Source organism: Aspergillus japonicus (genome assembly GCF_003184785.1).
Source record: "Aspergillus japonicus CBS 114.51 unplaced genomic scaffold BO86scaffold_68, whole genome shotgun sequence".
NCBI classification, from domain to species: domain Eukaryota; kingdom Fungi; phylum Ascomycota; class Eurotiomycetes; order Eurotiales; family Aspergillaceae; genus Aspergillus; species Aspergillus japonicus.
Genome location: NW_020291705.1, coordinates 25556 through 46055, shown reverse-complemented (window position 1 = coordinate 46055; position 20500 = coordinate 25556). Strand labels below are relative to the sequence as shown.

General features: G+C 53.6%; 8 protein-coding genes and 1 non-coding gene across 9 annotated transcripts; 3 read left to right on the top strand and 6 right to left on the bottom strand.

The window, feature by feature from the left end:
- Nucleotides 1–104: 104 nt before the first annotated feature.
- Nucleotides 105–2352, bottom strand: BO86DRAFT_439889 (uncharacterized protein; the record flags this gene model as incomplete). Its single annotated transcript, XM_025676182.1, has 5 exons — nucleotides 105–464; nucleotides 529–826; nucleotides 877–1294; nucleotides 1355–2069; nucleotides 2167–2352. 5 exons carry the CDS (start codon nucleotides 2350–2352, stop codon nucleotides 105–107), a joined length of 1977 nt encoding a protein of 658 aa, XP_025523646.1.
- A 607-nt stretch (nucleotides 2353–2959) lies between these two features.
- On the top strand, nucleotides 2960–4008 carry BO86DRAFT_346566 (GFA family protein). The gene is made up of 4 exons (XM_025669252.1): nucleotides 2960–3424; nucleotides 3476–3522; nucleotides 3581–3644; nucleotides 3700–4008. The coding sequence occupies exons 1-4, from the start codon at nucleotides 3373–3375 to the stop codon at nucleotides 3948–3950; spliced, it is 414 nt and encodes a 137-aa protein (XP_025523645.1). The 5' UTR covers nucleotides 2960–3372; the 3' UTR covers nucleotides 3951–4008.
- Nucleotides 4009–4115: 107 nt separating this feature from the next.
- On the bottom strand, nucleotides 4116–5393 carry BO86DRAFT_422100 (putative aminotransferase; the record flags this gene model as incomplete). The annotated part of the gene is made up of 1 exon (XM_025675320.1): nucleotides 4116–5393. The coding sequence occupies one exon, from the start codon at nucleotides 5391–5393 to the stop codon at nucleotides 4116–4118; it is 1278 nt and encodes a 425-aa protein (XP_025523644.1).
- Nucleotides 5394–6107: 714 nt separating this feature from the next.
- Nucleotides 6108–6198, top strand: BO86DRAFT_t270. The gene has a single exon. It is a non-coding gene; the product is annotated as a tRNA-Phe (tRNA).
- A 479-nt stretch (nucleotides 6199–6677) lies between these two features.
- On the bottom strand, nucleotides 6678–8830 carry BO86DRAFT_346564 (flavin monoamine oxidase family protein). Its single transcript, XM_025669251.1, has 2 exons — nucleotides 7088–8830; nucleotides 6678–7031 (listed from the first exon to the last, which is right to left on the bottom strand). The coding sequence occupies exons 1-2, from the start codon at nucleotides 8772–8774 to the stop codon at nucleotides 6754–6756; spliced, it is 1965 nt and encodes a 654-aa protein (XP_025523643.1). The 5' UTR covers nucleotides 8775–8830; the 3' UTR covers nucleotides 6678–6753.
- Nucleotides 8831–9390: 560 nt separating this feature from the next.
- Nucleotides 9391–11418, bottom strand: BO86DRAFT_322326 (GMC family oxidoreductase; the record flags this gene model as incomplete). The annotated part of the gene is made up of 5 exons (XM_025668385.1): nucleotides 9391–9434; nucleotides 9487–9988; nucleotides 10037–10919; nucleotides 10975–11004; nucleotides 11057–11418. The coding sequence occupies 5 exons, from the start codon at nucleotides 11416–11418 to the stop codon at nucleotides 9391–9393; spliced, it is 1821 nt and encodes a 606-aa protein (XP_025523642.1).
- A 733-nt stretch (nucleotides 11419–12151) lies between these two features.
- Nucleotides 12152–14250, bottom strand: BO86DRAFT_205570 (MFS transporter). The gene is made up of 6 exons (XM_025666779.1): nucleotides 13866–14250; nucleotides 13548–13793; nucleotides 13174–13461; nucleotides 12535–13110; nucleotides 12281–12454; nucleotides 12152–12224 (listed from the first exon to the last, which is right to left on the bottom strand). Exons 1-6 carry the CDS (start codon nucleotides 13960–13962, stop codon nucleotides 12163–12165), a joined length of 1443 nt encoding a protein of 480 aa, XP_025523641.1. The 5' UTR covers nucleotides 13963–14250; the 3' UTR covers nucleotides 12152–12162.
- A 708-nt stretch (nucleotides 14251–14958) lies between these two features.
- Nucleotides 14959–18063, top strand: BO86DRAFT_403374 (tannase-domain-containing protein; the record flags this gene model as incomplete). Its single annotated transcript, XM_025673932.1, has 2 exons — nucleotides 14959–15302; nucleotides 16332–18063. 2 exons carry the CDS (start codon nucleotides 14959–14961, stop codon nucleotides 18061–18063), a joined length of 2076 nt encoding a protein of 691 aa, XP_025523640.1.
- A 693-nt stretch (nucleotides 18064–18756) lies between these two features.
- BO86DRAFT_205542 (putative glucan 1,3-beta-glucosidase precursor) lies at nucleotides 18757–20215 on the bottom strand. The gene has a single exon (XM_025666778.1). The coding sequence runs from the start codon at nucleotides 20034–20036 to the stop codon at nucleotides 18855–18857; it is 1182 nt and encodes a 393-aa protein (XP_025523639.1). The 5' UTR covers nucleotides 20037–20215; the 3' UTR covers nucleotides 18757–18854.
- Nucleotides 20216–20500: the final 285 nt, after the last annotated feature.

Below are 20500 nucleotides of genomic sequence, written 5' to 3'. Positions count from 1 at the left end.
GCAAATCCTGGGGCAGTCTACGATAGCAGGAGCTCAGAATCAGTCCTGAGTCCTGGGGTTGGTATCACCAGTGTACACGCAAACCAAATCACAGTATCCACTGATCAAACACAATCCCCGGGTCCACGCCTCCCCAAAAGTCCATCTCGTCCGGCGAGTAGGCCCAAATCATCGGACACCAAATCCGACAGATCACCTAGCTCCGAGGGAGCGAACGGCGCGCTCGACGGCCCCGATTCCAACACCTCATCCAATATCTGCAAGAGGACTCTGCTCGTCCGCTCACACAGCAGTCCATGCACTTTGTCGGTCTTCGTGATGGATTCCAGATGTGACAGGAAGACGCTGAGGTCGCGGATTAGCGCCGCCCGTGATCCTGCATAGGGAAGCGGCTGGCCCGTGCGGCTCTGGGTCTGCAGTGCTTTCACGAGCACACTAGCGCTGGGAAAGCCGTAGAGCAGGATCTGTGGACACGGGAACAGTCAGTCACCTAGATGCCAAGGCTTCTTGCCAAAGAGCGTGTCTTACAGCCAAAATAAAATCACGACGCAAGTCCACCGTGGCAGCCTCCCCGTATGTTCCTAGCGTCAACACCGTTGAGAGGATCTGCGCGCTGACATTCAGCAGTGGGCCTTGTGCTTGATTGTCTTCGCGAAGAAGCAGTCTCTGCACAAGGAAGTCGTCATACAGGTGCGTCAGGTGGGCGACCGTTAGCATGAGGCGCGCGCTGACGGAGAGGGTGTCCGGCTCCCTCCATGCGGTTGCGGGGGTTCGTAGGTGTTTCGGCAGTGAGGACCAGGTTTGTTCGGAGCGGAGGGAGATGTCCCTAGGTCTGTTAGTATCCCTTTTTGTGTGTCAAGAAGGCCGAGGGGCTACCTTAATTGTGCGGCGGTGTCGGCGCTGGGTGGGCGAAGAGAAAGTTCGAGAATCTCCTCGCGAAGGGTGCCGAGCTCGAACCGTACGCGGATCCAGGATGCTCGCTGGAAAACCGGGGGCTCTTGGAGGTTCCATCCGCTGTCGTCCAGCGTCCTGGTGATGAGTTGCAGGTGTGCGCTGTCGGCTGTGAGGATCTCGTCCGCGAGATCGAGTGGGGGCTTGCAGTCGGAATGGCGGATGGAGATACGCGGGGGTCGACCGAGGAAGGTGGCAACCGTTTTGTCGAGCTGGTACGCGGCGGCGAATATTCGTCGTCGAGCTTCGGCGAGAAAGATCGGGAGATCGTTGGATTCGCGGTGGAGGCCGAGCTCAAACAGGGTAGTGGAGAGCTCGCCAAGTCGGTGCCATGTTGTAGAACCTATGCAGAGAGTCCATTCGTCAGCTTTCCATTCCTAAGCCAGATTCTGGGTTAGCGCACTTGTATCGCCATGCAGCAAGCCAGACAGAAGTAAGCTCTCGTGTTGTAACCATACTATCAGATCATTGGTCGGCGTAAGGAGTCGACAGACTTGAAGGACCGTGTCACACATCGTCATCATTCTTCGAGGGAAACGAGCCTGGTAGTCTGGGCCGAAATGTCCGGACACCTTGCTGTGAGCCAACGCGAAACAGCTGGCTTTGCCGGCGATGGCACCAATAATGGCGATGATCTCGAGTCGAAGCTGGCGACCGGTGAACAACTCATGGAATCCACTACCCTCTGTTGTCGGTGGAATCGTCAAGCGCTTGCTAGTGTTGTGGATAACGGACGTGGCCGATGTTGTGTCCCCTAGGAAGGAGGCTAATGCGTTCAGGATAAACGGGGCAGGTATGGCGGCCGACTGGCTGAGTCGGTAATACTCATGCACTAAATGCTCGATAATGGGCAGATCCTTCAGCCAGCGGAGGATCTCGGCCACTTTGTGTACCCAGTAGGCGGGCAGTGCTTCTGCAGCCTCGGTCTGGGTGGGCATGGGCGGCTGCTTGTCGGTATCCCGAGTCTCTGCAAATGCATCGAGAAAGCTGGTCGGCCCCAGATACCCTGCAGGCAGGGGTGTTTCAATCGCAGGGTTACACGCAGACACTTTGCAGGGTGACGGTTCTCGATCCGGCCCTTCGACCGCGATTGCGTCTGTCCTGGCTTCGTGTTGGTCCTGTAGCCTTGTTTCACTGTCAATGAGAGCTTTGATCAAGGTTGCAAAGCATCACTCACTCCTGTGCATTTCCACCGCTTGAAATGCTCCTTCTCACGTCTTTTCTCTCCGACTTGCGCGTCAAAGGAGCGGGATGATAGAAGCATCGTGTTGCTGTATCCCGTTGGATGCAGCGCGAGCACACAGGGATTCCATGGTCGCAGCGTACCTTGTCCTTCCGGCAAGGCTCACACGAAGCAAACTTGCCATTTCGTCGTCGAACGTTTTTGCCTGCTCCTGCCATGGTGTTTGGATCGGTGTTCTGATTCCCTGCGAAGGCCAGATCTGACGTGTGGTATCTAGTTGGCGTGCGTTCTTCGGAGATGCAGGACTGACATGGAGCCGATGGTACGGTACCATGCGAGGGGTGGAGGGCCTGTCTACTCTTCGAGGCTCCCCAGCTACCACAGCCTGTAATATCATGAGGTCTGCATCCTGTGGCACTTTGCGCGTGCCATTGTCATGAATGTTTACTTGTCAAGCTTATCGTTGTTCCCCTCCATTGGTCCGTAACCGGTTAGCCTTCGGGACTCGGCGTTCGGAGTCCGGAATCGAGCCTCAGGCATTAATATACTCTGCCTGAGGCACCCACTCATTGGCCTCGCTGCGAAGGACCTTGGGAGTCAGCACAGAAGTATAAGATGACAGGAGCTGATCAGCTATAGCTCAAGTATCATTTGATTCTATATGGCCGAGTCTCCCGGCCCCGACATCTTGCGCTCTCAGTCACTTTCTAAAAAGATTCACTGTGACTTTACATGGTTGCAATTGTTGGAATTTACCAATAAGTCAATATACCCTTTCTGCATCTCGATTCCATAATTCCTTGGAATATAAAGCCCAATGTTGACTCTTCTCGTTTCTAGATACTGGCAGCCATGTCAACGGAGCGACTCTCCGTCGCCCCTCGACTCGAGCTAAGTCACACTGCGTGCAGTACTGAACGCTCAATCACCGAGTCTAGACCAACTCTTCCATATCCCGTGTCACCAGGATCAATCGACATGGACGTGGCTTGGTCATCGAACCTGGTTCCTTAAGCATGGCAGGTCGTACCTTACCCCGGTGCCAGAGCCAGGGCTGCTGGGGCGGTGTTACCGGGGAATGCTGAGGGGCAATTCGGTGTCTCGGTGTCTGCTCCGAAGCGGGGTGAAGATCGCCATATAAAGCTGGCAGCTGGAGTTGGAGCTGCAACATGCCCCTCAGCTCTCAACACACCAATTGATCTTCTCCTCCCAGCTCAATTATTCAATCTTTTGACGCCATGACTCTCACCGGAAGCTGCCTCTGCGGCAATATCACCTACACCGCTGAGAGTACGTTCACCCCAATCAAACAGAACCGTGAGCTAACCAAGTTTTCCGCAGCCGATGAGTACCTGAAAGCGCTCTGCCACTGCACTGACTGTCAGAAGGTGCGTCCAGACGAAATCGCCTACGGGTCATCAGGCAGGCTGTACTGATCTCCTCCAGTGGACCGGTGGCGCCTTCACCTCCAACGCAGTCGTTCCCCGCGAGAGCTTCAAAGTCACCAAAGGTACGGCGCAAACGGAACCCAGTCAAAATTCCTCAGTCAATTCTGACGCTCGTAGGAACACCCTCCTCCTATGACGTTGTTGGTGCCAGCGGCAAGATTAACAAGCACTTCTTTTGTTCGACCTGTGGATCCAGCTTGTACACTGAGCTCGAAGTCATGGCCGATAAGACCGTAATCAAGGCAGGTACTCTGGACAATGGCGACACCAACCTGGGTGGGAAGGTGGATATCGAGTTCTACGTCAAGGATCGACCCTCGTATCTGGCTGCTGTCGAGGGCGCCAAGCAGGAGCCGCGCTTTGGTTAAGGGGTCGGTGAACTCGAGTTGTTCATGCTTTACGAAGTTTGAAGTTATCAGAATGAATAATTATGACTAATGTTCAGTTGTGAACTGTAAAACAACAGCATAGTAGTGCAAGAGGTTTTGCAAGCCAGTCTTCAATGGATTGGGCTAATCTAACTCTATTGTAGGCTATTCTAGAGCAGCAGCGATTCTGCTGAAAGCCAAGTCCAAGAGCTCCACGGGATGTGTGAAAACAATCCTGAACCATCCGTCCTTCTCCGACCCAAATAACGTACCACTGGCGAGGAACACCCTCTTCTGCAGTAGCTGCTGCATCACCTTCTCGCCCACCACGCTTCCCGCCTCTTCAGGATGTAGCTCCACATACCGCTTCCCGAGGTTCACCCACAAGAAAAACGCAGCATTGCAGCCAGGCGCATACTCGATCCCCAACTCTTTGAGGCGGCGCGTCGCATACGCATACGTCGTAGACAGCTTCTCTTGATTCCTAGCAATGTAATTCTCCGTGAACTCGACATCCTCGAGCAGCAGTGACGCTAGGTGGTCGGCCGTCCCGGAAGTATACGAGTATAGTGAGATCCCGCCCAGAGCCGTGTGAACATCCTGGTTGAACTGGGAGATGATCACCCCCATTCGAAGCCCGTTGGCGCCAAAGTCCTTACTCAGGCCCCAGAGCACGTGGACGAGGTTGGGGTTGATGATGTCGGTCAGGTCGATGGAGAGTGCGGATTCAAACGCCACAGGTGCCGGGGACAGGTCGACGGTGTTCTCCCATACGGATAGCGCGTAGATCTCGTCGCTGATGAAATTCATCTGGTACTTCTGGCAGAGTCGCATCAGTGCGATCAGCACATGGCGTGGGTAGCACCGTCCCAGCGGGTTGTGCGGGTGGCAGAGCATCATCGCCTTGACTCGGCGGCCGGTGTCGGTCTGGAACCGCAGCAGAGCCTGCTCATACTTGTCGACGGCCTCGAGGCTGAACGGGTCGCAGTCGTCGAAGGCAACCTGCACCACCGACGCACCGAACCGGAGCGAGAGGTCGGGAATGAAGGTCCCGTAGAATGGACGGCCGAGGAGGATCCCTTCCCCGGGGTCAGCAAAGCTCCAGGCGACGTGTTCGATGGCCGGGGAGACCCCGTTGGTGACGACGAGATGATCGGCCGTCACGGGCATGACGGGGCTGAAATGCCGGTTGATGAACGCGGCCATCGCGCGACGGAGTCGCACGGAACCGCCGCCGCCGTCGTTGTAGGTGAGGTATTTGGCTGGAAGCTCGAGGGCGCGGTTCAGGTGTTCCAGCAGCGTCTCATGCATCAGCGAGTTCTCTGCTACGCCGACGTTGACGTAGCCATTCGGGTTGGTCGTCTCGCACCAGACGTCTTTCACCACGTCCCACATGACGTTGTTGCTGGACTTCTGGATCACATCCTGCGCTCTTTGGGACATCGCTGATGTTGGGGGTGTTGCTGAAGCCATGGTGGTGTGGACTGGTACGTCTGGATTCGTAGCAGGTTGTAAAGACGAGGAGAGCCCCGGATCTGGTGACTGTATTAGAGGTCTTCAAGACAGCTCTAGATGACTCGCATCAACAGCTGGCAGGACCCGTGCGTCCAATCAAATGCTTATCACTCCTATAATATGCAGGCAAGGCCCGTATCACTGAAGAGTAGCAGTCCGTGTCGGATTCAACAACCGGTATTGAGTCACATCTTATCGACGGATTTCTGCAGGGCGCAGACTCAGGTTCGGTCGGTAAGGCGCGGGACCAGAGTTGGAGATTTGGGGAAGCAGAAGCTGGTAGGTTATGCCAAGCGCGAAGTGTGGGGATGTTGGAGACGGAGTGGATCTTGTGCGTGGAAACATCTTTGAGAATCTGGTCTATAAACGTTGGATGTCTAAGTGAGATGGTTGAGGGAGATGGAGTTTTGCCAGAAGAAGAGTCTCAACCATGAAGTTTGTGATGTTATCTATCGATGAGATATAGTGGGCGGGTGAAGCGGACGATGCAGGAGACGGGGTAGGGAGATTGTAATTGTTACCATTGGCTACTAGAGAATTAGTTTGCTTTAGTTTAAGCAGGGTGCATTGTTAGCGAGGTTCACAGTGCAGGTACAGATTATAGGAATATGTAGGCAATTGAGGAAATGTCTTACAACAATTGGGACGATGGCGCATCTGGGAGCGCGTCAGACTGAAGTACCAACTTCGGCCATTAATCTGAAGGTGGCCGGTTCAAGCCCGGCTCGTCCCATTCTGTTTTTACCTTTGTATTTTTCATCCACTTACTCAAGTTTTGACCGCATAATCATCTTTTTTTTGCCTCTTCGTCTTCAAAATTGATTAGAGCTAGCTTTTTAGGATTTCAAAGTGTCAATCACTAGATAGGCAAATCCTTTGGAGGCTATTTATCCTATCCTTCAAGATTTTCTATCGCATCCAGAACGTTCGACGGGAACTATATTTTCACTGCGGGTTTCTGTACACTACTATCGAGGAACACAGCATAATGTCCAGAACCAGCAGAAGAAATTTACGAAGCAAATCGAATCAAATCAAATCAAACCAAGATACACACCGTCTTAACTCTGGATATTCTATATCGATTGCTGAATAGTCGCGATGCAATACCGCTCTTTGAAATGGTACCGCGGATGCGGCCCGCCGCGGGCACCGCCGGCAGTTTTCTGTTTGGGCAGCTGCAGTCGGTTGACCGTGGACGCCCAGCGCCGTCCTATCTGTATTCCTTCACATCCTCTCCGAGTCTAACCTCCAGCTTATTTCTTCTCTCAAGCACTTGAAGCGACCCTCACAGTATGATCCATCTTGCCCCCCATGTGTCCACAATCTCCCTGGCTTCATCCACCAGACCCAGGTCCAGCAACAACTGCACCGTGCCGCGAAAGGCCGAGTCCACGGCCGATGAAAGCCACGCATGCGTATAAGCCGTATGTTCCCCAATAAAGATTGTCCTCAACTCAGTCTGATAAATTGCTGGCAGGAACTTTTCTTGCTGATCGCCAAGGGGAGATGCCCAGGCTCCACCTGTGAACTCATCGTTTTCCCAGCACAGACGCTCGTATACTCCTATCAGACCAGAAATCAGTTATCTTCATATCAATGCCAAGATTCAACCCACATACCGGTGAACTCTTCATCCGCAACTTTCCCATGAAGGCGAACCATGCCCCGCTGCGCCAGAGCCACGTGATTTGCCTCTCCCAGCGCAGACATCGTCCGGGCTATATTACCAGTCGTGAAGGAAGCTAGAACCACCGCTGGGCCGGTGCTATTCACTTGATACGGGGGATAGCACATATCGCCGATACCAGGATAGTTGTCCTCACGGGCGCAGCCTCGGTATTGCGCATTCTTGCCGTCTTCCCAGAATCGTGTGCGGTATTGCAGTGCAACTTTACATGACTGTGTGAAATGCAGCTGATGAATGGCTCTTCCAAGGAGCTCGGGGTATTCCGGCAACTCCCAGGCACGCACCATACTGAATGGAGCAGCGACAACGGCAAAATCGTATTGTTCTCCCACGGTCTCCGAGTCGTTTGGATCATCGCGCCAAAATACGGAGATTTTGTTTGTCGATACGTCATGGCTCAACCCGCTGATTCGACGGCCCAGCGTGATCTTATCTGTTACATGAGGCGTGAATGCTCTGGGTAGCGACTCGAAACCTTTGTCCAGAGTTTCCCAGCTGGAGGCAGCGAAATACTTATTCCAGTACAGGCTCTCCCAGATAGGTGTGTCTTCCCGATCGGCGATGTAATCAATCATCTGATCCTTCGGGCTCAGCAGCTGACGCAGGTATGCGCCTTCAGACCAGTGCGTACTTCCTGCAGCCAGTGCAGCCTTGTGGGCTTGAAACATCTTTTCAGCTAGGAACTCGGTATACTTTTGTTGATCGCCTTCATCCAGGTCTTTAAGCGTATGGCTCGGCCCGTCCTCTTCATCGGTAATCACGTCGAAAGGAAGGAACTCCATCTTTAACTCCGGGTGGTGGTCGGCATTGAGCCGATTGAGCTTGTCAATGAGACTGATCACTAGTCGGTGATCTTCAAACGGCAGAACCTCGGTGGTGCCGGTGTATCTGATTTTGGTGGGCAGTCGCATGGGGCCCATGTCAAAATATTGATAATCCTCGGGCGAGGTGCCATTGAAGTAGCTGGTTCGGATTCGACCCCCAAGACGCTGGGAGGCCTCATGGATATGCCAGTTGTGCAGTCCGACTGAGCTCAGCAAATAACTGGTCAGAAGCCCCGCGATGCCTGCGCCCACGATAGCAATACTGGAATTCTTCGCTGCAGCGCTATCCACCACCGCCTTGGCGTGGAACCGCGCTCGAGTGTATTCGACCGCATTGAACCAGATTACAGAGTCCTTGTCGATATGAGACTCCTCTCGAGGATGATCTGGCGCTTGTTCCAAAGAAATAGGCGGCGACCGACCGACCACGGCGCAGCCGTGAAAAGCTAGCAGACATTGTGACTCCTTTGCATTGGAGGGTACGAACCATACAAGCCGATCTGGGTGCTCCGTACTCTGCACCTCGAAGCTTCCCACTATCTGAGTTGCATCGGCTGCTTGTTCTAGATCACAGTCCCCATAAACGATATGGAGTTTGCCTGCAAAGCTCTCATGCGCGAAATTGAGTTGGATGTTTTGAACAGACCCAGTCTCAACAAGGTAAGGCCCGAGAAATTGAACCAAGCTCGCGTCTGAGTGACCTTTGTGTGCCTTTGCCCGACCGAGTGGAAATTGCAGGCCTAGGGTGAGATCGAGTCCTGGGAGGAGAAAAAGAGACAATAATTTGATATTCATCCTGAAAGTATGCTTGACAAGGAAAACAGTTCCAGGCTACTAGGATGATGTCCTACTATTGGAGTACAACCCCGGCTGATCTCAACTTTTTATGTTTTAACCCGTTGGTAACATTTTAGGTTGCTTGAGCCATTGCACCCATTGCCACAACGTCATTCCGTCAACAAACACATTCCATACAGCCAATCAAGCTGCCTATGTCGGCTACATTTACTCGTACTTGCATCGAGCTCCATACTCTGTGTTTCTCTGTTACTGAATATGTGGTGGGGAGTGATCACCCTCATGGCAAATCCTAACTCTATTCTATCGGTGATGCATGAAATTGTGGCGATCGCCGCCAAGTTGTCTGGGTTGGTGACACAGTATGGCTTAATCTAGGACTAAGTTCAGGCAACACCGGTTTGTGAAGCCCAGAACCGACCAATGGAGTTATTTTCCCGCAGGTCCAGGCGAGAATGCACTGGACCTTTCGCCTTTTGAGTTACGTGCTGCTACGCACTGCGGGTGTTTCTAAATTGGGAAGATGCATGATGCGCACTGATAAAATTTGGCTCTAGTGTGTGATCTGGTGCGATACTATTCGTTTACAACGTCAACAACACTTCCGTCTCTTCTACTGCGCAAGAATAGCAGCGCTAATTTTCTCAGCTAGCATGTCTGTTCGAGGGATTAGCACGATTCATAGATGGTTTGATGCATTTTAACTCACAGACTGTGCTAGTGGGGTGTCCAGGCGGCAGAAGAGGGAATGCACTCGCGTCGACCACACGCAGTCGCTGGACGCCGTGAACTCGTGCTTCACTGTCAACAACTGCCATGGGATCCTCCCCAGGCCCCATTTTGCATGTACAGGATGCATGCCACACCGTGATGACAGAGTTGCGAATGGCGTCAAGGATCTCCTCGTCGGTTGTCACGTTTGTTCCAGGATAGTACTCTGGGCCAGTAGTAATCGACTGCAAGGCGTCGCTGGCCCAGATTTCTCTTGTTCGCTTGAAGATGGCCAACGCAATCTCGATATCAGTCTGGCTTGTGAGCCAATTCGGATTGACTACCGGCAAATCATCGGTGGAGTTGGAGATGAGGGTGATATTTCCGCGAGACGTTGGCGCCACGAGAGCGCCGACGATGGAGGCGTATTGCCGTCCATCTTTGGGTTGACCTTCTGCGGGATTGCTGTAGTTTCCAACATGCGCATCGAATGCAATATACTGCCACTATTGTCAGCAATCCATAGATCAACCATGGGAGCATCATACTTCAGCCTGTGGCCAGTCGTCAGGAAAATTGCTCAATTCTTCTTTTGTTTTGGCGGAAAACTCGGCCTGATAGGAAGCCGGGAGATTCTCCCAGCCAAGACAATTGGGAGCATAGGTCATGGGTCCTTCGTGCGAAGTCTGGTACCTCAGGATCTGTTCAGTCATGTAGCTTGTATCGGTGTAGAGCTTGGTCAGTGTATCGACTGCGACCGGGTAGGATTGAGCAAAAAAGACATGGTCCCACATATTTTGACCGACGCCGGGCAGATCTACAAGCACAGGGATATCCAGGCTCTCTAGCTGATCGCGAGGTCCGATGCCGGACACCATGAGGACTTGGGGTGAGTTGAATGCTCCAGCGGACACAATGACCTCCTTCGCTGCCGACGCCGTCCAAACTTTCCCATCCTTTTTAATCTCGACGCCCTGCGCGTTAAGCTGGTCATCGAACAAGATGCGCCGCGCTAGAGATCGAGTGCAGACCGTGAGGAATGGCTCTTCCTCAGCAAGACCTAGAAGAAAGTCCGAACTGCTACGGCGCTCGTCCAACGGCGAGATCTCGGCGGCAGAATATTGCGTTCCCATTAGACTGCCACTGACGAAGTCATTGGTCTCAGGTATCCCAGACTCCTCGAAGCCCAATTTCAACCAGGTGGAAAATGGCGACCGGAAATTGGAGTATGAGATCTGAATCGAGCCCTCGACGGGGTTTTCCGATGAGAAAGCACTGGCATTCCAGTGAATAGACGTGTTCTGCAAGCCTTTGTCTGGATTGGGTGGTGTGAAGTGGAAGGTTCTCTCGAAGAAGGGTAAGATCTCGTCCCATTCATAACTGGGATCTTGGACGGCTTCTGCCCAAGCGTGGTACGTCGATTTCGTTCCTCTGTCGTCCGTCGTTAAAAATCCTGCATAAGTGTAAAAATCGACGTGTGACTAACCGCTGGTATAGCATGGCATTCATTGCAGACCTTTAAGACCACATTAGCTCAGCTGATCGCGACACGGGGACTTCCTTCTTACGAGCCACCGAGAGTTTTGCCCCGTGCATAATGCAGCTGACGGTTGTTCGCGCCAGGCTGGGGAGTGGTGATCACGCCCCAATCGATGCGGGGATCAATCGCATCTGGGCTCCCTCCGGTTACGGCCCCAAACATGAGGGGGATAGTCAGGTTCGCATTGTCGAGCTCATAGATCCCCCCGGCCTCGACGATCAAGACGCTGTGACCGGCCTGCGACAGACGAGCGCCGACCACGTTTCCCGCCGTGCCACCTCCGATGACGATGTAGTCGTAGACCCCATCCTCACCACAGGCACCTGAAACAGGGCTGACCAGGAGCAGCAGCGGCAGCAGGTGAGCAAAAACGGCAACTAGCAGCAGCATGTTGTGCCCGATTGGAAAAGCCGTATAGTACGCCGCCCGGTATGCGCGAAAAATCCAAGGAGGGGTCTTCCTGGTGGTCATCCCCTGCCCCCTTTCTTATACCACTCCTTAGAGCCGCATATGCGTTCGGGATTTGGACCAGTCACATTCCGAAGCAGGGTTCCTTGCCCTGCAATAATGCCTGCCCTACAAGCGACCTGCCGCCGCCGATCCCTGGGTTCCCTTCCGAGACGGGGCTCGACGGTCGTCGATCAATTCTTTTGTTCAGGTGGATCCAGTTGCCTTGCTTGCTGGCTGCCACTAGTACAATGTGGTAGGGACACAACATGGCGACGCTCAGCTGAGATCTAATCAAAAACTTGCATCTTCTACCAATCATGTGGTCATTGACCCATGATCATGGACTTATCGAAATATGCGTGGGGCTTTCGGCGCTAATTTCATGTGCGCACTTGATTTTGCATGTATTGTTGTTCATTGGCGATTGGTGCTGGAAGTACGGTGTACTCCGTAGTAGAAACGCAGATATTCTTATGCTAATTTCTATAGTTATCGTTGATACATGCAAGCATGCAGTGCGCCAAGGAGATCAAGCAAGAAACCTTGTTTTTACCCCATTGTGTTTCTACCAACTCCCAACGTACAACAGAAAGTCTCTACAAGCAACACCAAACTTGGAACGAACCCAACTTACAGCGTAATACTTTGTACTCACACAAATGATCATAGCTGGTCTGCAAGAACTTACTCCTTCTTTCTCGAAAAGGCGAAAAATACAACCACAGCAAAAACGAGCGACAGAATGCCTGAGCATTGTTAGAGCACGACAGGTGGCATGTTTTCTCCTCAGAGAAAGACTCACCATAGACAAAGTTCAAATCCAGATACCCGATCTTATCGACCAACAGGCCCGACACAATCGGGCCCAGGAACATGCCGATCGTCCAGCCCATCCACGCGATGGACTGGGCGCGGGAGTGGCCGCCGTGGGGGCCGAAGATGCCCGGATGCTTGGCTTCGATTTCGTTGATGGTGACTACCCCCATTCCCAGACAGACCAGGTCAGTGAACTCTAATGTCGCAACGCTCGTGGGGGTGATTCGGGCCAGAACTTACGTGTAGCTTCTAGGAACCCCACGCCGTTCAGCGCCGAGAAGAAACACCCGATAACCACCACGGCCGCGGTGTAGAGCGCTTTTCCCGTTTGCGAATCGCCGCTCGCCCACGGGAACCGCCCGTCTCCGGGAACCCCTAGCACCCACAGGCACGGGGTCAGCAGCAGGAACCCCAGCATCGTGGGCAGGCGCGTGCCCACGCGGTCCTTCAGCCACCCGCACACAGGCGTCAGGAGGATCCCGGGCACTTGGAGCCCGACGAATAGCAGCCCCGCCGGTAGACTGCCCCAGCCGAAGACGTCGCGGATGTGCAGTGGCAGGGTGGTGTCGAAGCTGGCGACGAGCATCGCGTAAAATGTGTAGGCGGCCATCGCGGCGGTGAAGCGCGGTTGGCGGAGGAGGTAGCGGTAGTATTGGAGGCCGGCTTGTTCGGGGGTCTGTGTCGCGGTCGGGTTTGTGTTGGGCTGCGGGGTGGGTTGCCGGTGACGCCATGAGTCGGTGGAGAGCGTGCGCGGGAGTAAGGGCGCGCGTTCGGGGTCGGAGTTGGAGGTGGAGTGTGAGCGTTGCTTGTGCGAGGCTGTCGTGTGCAGTCAATATATGAGAGGAGAGGCGAGGTGAGAAGGGAGTTGAGCGGACTGACCTGTTGATTCGTGGGGGTTGCGCTCGATCATTAGCAAGCGCAGGGCTGCGTCGACAACGAGGACCGCGAAGGCGCTGCTCCATGCCACCCAGTAGCCTCCTCTCTCTAAGAGGATTCCGGCGAGAACGGGTCCCGCGGAGGTTCCGACGGCAACGGTCACGCTCAACACTGACATGACTTTGCCGAAGTTGTGCGCTGGGAAGGTCCGGCCGATGACCGCCAAGCCTCCGATCCACATGCAGTTGTCGGCAATGGCTTGGAAGAAGCGTGCGACGAAGATGACGATTACTGTTTGTTGTGATTAGCTGGTTGAAAGGCATCTAGTAAGGGGGCTAGGGAGCAAAAAGATCAGGATGGAGGAGGTTGAGACGTACGGCCTCGCGCAAGGGCAACACTGGCTGTACACATAGTCGCCAGAGCCACGGAGAAGAAGAGAAAGACCGTCTTAGCACCCCAGCGATCTGCGAGCGTGCCGATGACAGGGCTGGACACGGCAGATGTCAAGGCCGTTTCTGCCAATACGAGGAACGTCACATTCTGCGTCTTCGATTTGTCGAGGCCAATGCGCTCTTCTAGCATGTAAGGGAGGAGGGGGATGATAAAGCTCCAGAGGAACATGCCTGATTACTGGATATCAATTTCCGTGGCGCTCTGAAGGGCCGCGCAATGGTTCGCGGCATAAGGGGACTCACTCCGCATGATCCCCCCGGCTACTGTAGCCAGGATGAAATTTTCAGAGGATCTCCATCGGTATCCCCATTGAGCCGGCTGAGTCCCGAATTCAGTCATTATTAATTAAAGCTGCGATACTGGTCCGTAAGATTCGAGTGCCGAGGCTACCTTGGGATTTATAGCAACATGGAAGCTACTTTTCAGAAGCTGATATCACTAGATATGCCCGGTTGAGTATGTCCTTCCTTCTGATCGGCTACCATCCATCAGCTCCTGTGCGACGTCGAGGACCTTTGTGATGGGAGACATTAGGGATAGTCGTGACGATCGAGGCCCTTCCTTTGACCAAACGGGCAAGACACAGGAGTCCTCGATCTCGACCTGCTGGCGTTGACAGGCGCAGGAGCCTATATTCTGCTCGACGTTCCACAACATTAGTACGCCATGACTGATTGGGCGGTGCTCTACAGAGTAGGTAAACAGAGGGTGACTTTAGACAAGCTTGCTCCGGCTCCTTTCGTCACAGCTCCGCTTGAAGCGGCGTGCAGCGGGGATAAAAGGCATCACAGTAGGACAACCTGCCGAGCCGATAGTCATATCCGTGACTTGGAATGCCGAGAATTATATCAAGACCGAAACTCCTCTTGTTTTGCTCACAGATTCTCCAGGGGGAAGGGGCCGTTTGACGTCACGAAGAATTGAGCAGCTGACTGTGGAAAACGCGCAAACGAACAAATCAAGTCACGGAGTCACGCAATAAGCATCAAGAAGCACACCACATAAAGATGATCCATGAAGTTCATAGTTAATAGTCATCAAGGGGACTGTTTCACCTCCTGCCACGTTGGGATGCCCCTACATTCCTCGCCACGGAGTATTGCTCCTGCGTCGCCAATCGCGTACCTCAGAGACCTTCCTCGAAACCTTCCATAGCGTCAGCTGGCATTATGATGTCATATCCTTGAGTAGAGAATAACGTCCGAGTACCAGGTTCAGCATCGTGCGTAGTATAAAATGCGGTGTTCAAGGTACCCCTGGTTGTTATCCAAGTCAGTCGTCTTGCGCATTCGCATGCAGTCAATATCCTGTTGAAGCAATCAAACCATTTCCACCATGATTCTCTCTTTATATCCCGAGCCCGCGAGCATGAGTACGCTTGTGGAGCCCTGTCCGCATCTGACATATCTCCGCCACTGTCTGAACCTGGCCAAGCTGTCACCGCCTCGCCCCGCCCTCTTCCGGGCCGGAGCAGTTCTGGTTTCGCGAAAACTCGTCCGGGGAACCAACAACGAGCTGTACAACGACGACCGGCTTCTTTCGTCAGGTCATACTATGGAGCTGGTGAAGAGACCCCATGCGGAGCAAGCCTGTCTTTCCAACTACGCTGCCGTCCATGGAGTGCCAGACAATGAGGTCGGGGACATTCTACCCTGCGAGCCGGATCGGTCCTTGGTCATGTACATGTGTTTTGAGCCTTGCGTGGAGCACGAGGGATGTGACATGTCCTGCGTACAGAAAATCATTGAAACGAGAAAGGAGGGTCGAAAAGGCGTCGAGAGGGTTTATTTCGGCTCGCTGTCGCCGTGCTCGAAAAGCAATAAGTCATCGGCACGTCAGATGCTTGGAGAGGCCGGCATTGAGTGGCAACTGGTCGAGGGGCTGGAACAAGAGATACTTTCGGTTGCAAGGGAAGGATGTGTAAATCAAGGAAAGTTTTGAGATTGCTGGTATCTTGATAGGACATTGGACATGACTCTGAGATGGGAGGCAAAGGTAGTCTAGGCCGGCATGGATGCCTTCTTGTTTGTATTGTTTGTGTGATGCGATGTATTCAGTTAGTCAGTCACCTGATATATTAGTCAGTGTATTGTCTGGATAAGATTTATCCCGGACCCACGAACGGGTTCTTCAATTCTCTTACCACAATAATATCATTGAAACAGGTTCGAAACCTATTGCTAGAAAAGCCTCAACGGCATTTGAGTTGGAATAGCAGCACCCTTTAGCATGATTCACACTACTTGCGGAGACTTATGCTTTTTAGGTAAGTGATCGACCACTGTTCTTGTTCCTCAATCTCGTTCTCCACTCTAAGCTCCACAAGCTTAAACACTTTATGCTGCAGATTGTGGATTCACCGGTCCCCCGACATGGAGACATGACGACGCTTCTTATCTCCATCATCTAACCTTAGTCCTGCTGCCACTATCATACTATCTCCGAGATCTTCACCATCGGGCCTGACGCGGCGTTCCGTCCGTCAGCCGACTTGACCTGCGTCAATGGTCGTAAGATCTTCACAAGCATAAGATTAAGGTAAAGTCGGTGGAAACACCCGGTGGAACTGGTTACGTTGCCCATAGCGGGTCTGAATGCTTGATTGCTTGCAGAAGGGTACGGCTTCATATAAAAGCTCGCCGCATCCCGCACAAAACTTCGACTCTTCATTCTCACCACACCCCTTCCATTCGTTCCCTACTGCTCAGTCGTTCATTCACCATGGCCAAGTACATCTCCTTGGCCATCTCAGCCGCGGCTCTGGCCCAGGCTGTCAGCCTGGAAGACGTCTGTACTTCCGCGTACGCCAAAGCAGCGATTCCGTCCACCGGTCTTGCGCAGGGAGTGGTCACCAACCCCTCCAGCGTCACTGCAGCTCCGGTTTACAATGAATCCACCGCTGGATCCAACTACTATCCTGCCGGCACCTACAACTACTGTAACATCACCATGACCTACTCTCACGCGGGTAAGGACGACGAGGTCCTGTTGCAGTTCTGGATGCCCTCCCCCGAGGACTTCCAGAATCGCTGGCTCTCGACCGGTGGCTTCGGATTCGCCATCAATGTCGCCACCAACGTCCCCGCTGGTCTGCCCTACGGTGCCGTCGCCGGCCGCACCGATGGAGGTTTTGGCAGCTTCGACACCCAATTCTCGTCCGTCTACCCTCTTGTGAACGGCACCGCCAACTACGATGCCCTGTACATGTTCGGCTACCAGGCCCACCACGAGATGTCCTCCATCGGCAAGGGGTTCACCAAGAACTTCTTCAAGATGACCGACAAGCTCTACTCCTACTACCAGGGCTGCTCTGAGGGCGGTCGCGAGGGTTGGAGTCAGCTTCAGCGCTTCCCTGAAGAATGGAGCGGTGCTGTCATCGGTGCCCCGGCCATTCGCTACGGCCAGCAACAGGTTAACCATCTTGTGCCGCAGGTCGTCCAGCAGACCCTGGGATACTACCCTCCCAACTGCGAGATGTCCGAGCTGGTGACGCAGATCATCGAGGGGTGTGACGCTCTAGACGGTCGCAAAGACGGAGTCATCTCGCGCAGCGACCTTTGCAAGTTGAACTTCGACCTCAAGTCCACTATCGGGAAGCCGTACTCGTGCGCAGCCAGCACCAGCATGGGCGTCTCGACTCCTGCGCAGAACGGCACCATCACCGCTGAGGGTGTCCGCGTCGCGCAGACCATCCTTGACGGATTGAAGGACTCTGAGGGTCGCCAGGCCTACTTCTGGTACCAGATTGGATCCGAATTCACCGACGCGGAGACCAGCTACGACGCCACCACCAAGACCTACGGCCCCGAAATCTCCGAATTGGGCGGTGAGTGGGTTACTCACGGTCTGCAGCTGCTGGACCTCGACAACCTGTCCAACCTCGACAACGTGACCTACGACGTGCTCCGCGACTGGATGCTGGAGGGCCTGCAGCGGTATGAGGACGTGCTGCAGACGACCTGGCCCGACCTGTCGCGCTTCCAGGCTGCCGGTGGAAAGGTTATCCATTATCACGGTGAATCCGACAACTCGATTCCCGCGTCCTCGTCGATCCGTTACTTCGAGTCCGTCCGCAACACCATGTTCCCCAACTCGACCTACACGTACGATGAATCGATCAAGGCCATCAACGAGTTCTACCGCCTGTACCTTGTGCCTGGTGCCTCGCACTGCAACACCAACTCGCTGCAGCCCAACGGCCCCTACCCTCAGGACTCGCTCGGTGACCTCATGAGATGGGTGGAGAAGGGCGTCGACCCCGTCACGCTGAACGGTACTGTGCTGTCTGGCGACTACGCCGGTCAGCACCAGAACATCTGCTCGTGGCCTCTTCGTCCCCTGTGGAAGAACAACGGCACCACTCTGGAGTGTGTCGAGGACAAGGCGTCGATCCAGACCTTCCTTTACGAGCTGGATGCTTACAACATTACTATCTACTAATCAGTCTTCTCCTTCACCTTGTCGATCGAGGTGACATATCTGTACAATAGTTAGTTCTCTTCTCTGGTCTACGTAGACCATTGTCTTTGTACTTAGACTGAATAGGACTTAATTGCCATCAGTATACAGTATCCTGGTAACTGAGCATTGTCTATTAGATTGCCTCTATAGATATTTGGTACTAGGTAGTTATAGGTTCAGACTTACGGCGAATGGTAAGCCAATGAGATTGTGCTCAAATGAAACGCTATCCTCAACATGGAGCGCTGATCACATTGAGCTATCGTAGAGGCATAGGCAGTCTCACCGCGGAGCCGAATTCCACGGCATCACCTGAACTCGAAGGTCTATGCATAGGTCATCAAGCACGTGCAGCAATTTACCATGATAACAATTTCCGAGGCGATTCGACGCCGTGCGAGAGGGCACGAAGAACCAGTTTACTTGACGTCATGACCGTTGATGGGGCGTACGGCGCACACGCGTCAGTCTAACCCAGCTAGGAAACTCGGGGTCCACCGTCCGCTTGCGCGGTCGGTATCAGCAAACCATGGATAGCTTCATTTCGAGTCTGATGGCAAAAGTGCTAAGCCGATTGGTTCAGAGGCACGTGCACTTCCTAATGACCCCTTTAGAATTCCCGACGATTTTCAATGGATGGAATAATCAGTATGTGACTTCATGATATTTGAGCTTAGGGAAATTATCAGCTCGAAAGATCCGCCTCCGAGCTGTATGGACACGCTGTATAATATATTTACAAAATGATCAACTACCACCAGGCAAACCCCTTACACGCATTTATAGTTCTTGCTATCAAGATGCACCAGACCCATGTCGATGAAGCCCTCGAAGTTCCAGTAGTCCGTCTGGTTACCCTGTCCGCTCACGGTCCCATTTCCATAGAACTTGGCCGTCCAGTACGAAGAGCCTTGGGTGTGCTGGTGGAAGGCATGCAGGCCGGTGTTAAGATTGCGTTCCCGCAGGGCGAACGTGTTGTTGGAACCGGCCTGGATGGCCCATTCGCCGACGAAGACGGGGAACTTGCCGTCGCCCGCGACGGCCTTGGCTCGCGTGCAGATGTCTTTCGCCAGGGTGACGGACGTGGCATTCGTATCATCGAACCAGTAGTTGTGGGAATCGAAGACAATGTTGGCATCGGTGGAGAAGTTGCCGGACCAGAATTTCTCGCCCTTGAAGCTGTCCTGCAGCATGACGGGGATGCTGGGGTTCACGGCGGCGACGTGGTCGATCACGGCTTGATAGTATTTCAAGAGCCAGGCCGCTGCCTTGTCCGTCAGCGCGGCGGGGGTACCAAAGACAGAGAAGTCTCTGTTGTCGACGGCTTCGTTGGCGGGTTCCAGACTGTAGGATTCGGGGTGACCGGAGGTCTGAATGTAGTCAATCACCGCGTCGACTGCTTGGAGGGAGTAGTCGAAATTGGTTTGGTTGTACCACCAGCCGTAGTGGCCAGTCGCCTCACCGATCGTCAAGCCATTAGTGCCTCCTGGCAGTCCGTGAATGTCGACAATGACATGCATGCCATATTGTTCAATAGCGTAAGTGGCGATCTCAGACAGATACTTGGTCTGGTTGCCCGAGTAGAGCTGGGATCCGGGGTAATGGATCCAGGCGGCGTAGGTAGTAGGGATTCGCAGTGCAGTGATCCCGACTTCCGCAAGCTTGTCGACATCGGCGGTGGTGATCCAGGTGGCATAGTGTTCTTCGAAGACGGGTCCGCATTGTTGACCCAAGTTCTCGCAGAAGCCCCATTCATCTGAAGCCCCTCCAGCATATTCAGCCCACCATGCGCTGTTGATGGTGGACTCCTGCACCAGCCATCCGCCGAGGTTGGCTCCGTGGGCTTTGAACTGTCTCCAATTGACGTAGCTGGAGCTTTTGCGGGAGGCTGTAGGAGCTCCCAGTGCTGTTTGGAGGGCCAAAGCGCCGAGGGCAAGTCCGAACTTTCCCATGATGAATATGAGAGCGCTGACTAGAGTAGTAGCTTGCTGTGAGGTATTGAAAGGCTGTGTGGCTCTCCATGTCGGACAGCGAAGAAGCGCAATTTATGCTGCGAGCACAGGCTCCATCGACGCGAATCCACAGTCCGAACCCTCAGCCATCGCTCCGTTGATTCTCTTGGAATTTCCGTGGTGACAAAGAGGATCGCTTGCTAAGAAACTAGCAAGCTCGCCAAGTCCAGCGAGGAATTCCTTCAGCCTTTCGCCGGGTGCCGACCCGTGATATCGTTGGTAATGGATCGACAATAGACGGATGTCCCGTAATGACCGGAAAGTCCGACTTGTCATGGATTCTGCAGCAACACGAAGATTAGACAACGAATGGAGTTGTATATTGGAGGTGGGGTTGAGTCAGATCACACACTAACAGACTGCCACAAAGGCCGCATGTGGTCATGACTCCATGCAATCGTCCA

Coding starts and splice junctions, on each gene's coding strand:
- BO86DRAFT_346566 (XM_025669252.1), top strand. CDS start 3,373: ATGACTCTCACCGGAAGCTGCCTCTGCGGCAATATCACCTACACCGCT. Junction 3,523..3,580: donor ACTGCACTGACTGTCAGAAG/GTGCGTCCAGAC, acceptor GATCTCCTCCAG/TGGACCGGTGGCGCCTTCAC. Junction 3,645..3,699: donor GAGCTTCAAAGTCACCAAAG/GTACGGCGCAAA, acceptor TGACGCTCGTAG/GAACACCCTCCTCCTATGAC.
- BO86DRAFT_346564 (XM_025669251.1), bottom strand. CDS start 8,774: ATGAATATCAAATTATTGTCTCTTTTTCTCCTCCCAGGACTCGATCTC. Junction 7,032..7,087: donor TGCGGATGAAGAGTTCACCG/GTATGTGGGTTG, acceptor CTGGTCTGATAG/GAGTATACGAGCGTCTGTGC.
- BO86DRAFT_205570 (XM_025666779.1), bottom strand. CDS start 13,962: ATGACTGAATTCGGGACTCAGCCGGCTCAATGGGGATACCGATGGAGA. Junction 13,794..13,865: donor AGCCGGGGGGATCATGCGGA/GTGAGTCCCCTT, acceptor TCCAGTAATCAG/GCATGTTCCTCTGGAGCTTT. Junction 13,111..13,173: donor CAACCCCCACGAATCAACAG/GTCAGTCCGCTC, acceptor TGCACACGACAG/CCTCGCACAAGCAACGCTCA.
- BO86DRAFT_205542 (XM_025666778.1), bottom strand. CDS start 20,036: ATGGGAAAGTTCGGACTTGCCCTCGGCGCTTTGGCCCTCCAAACAGCA.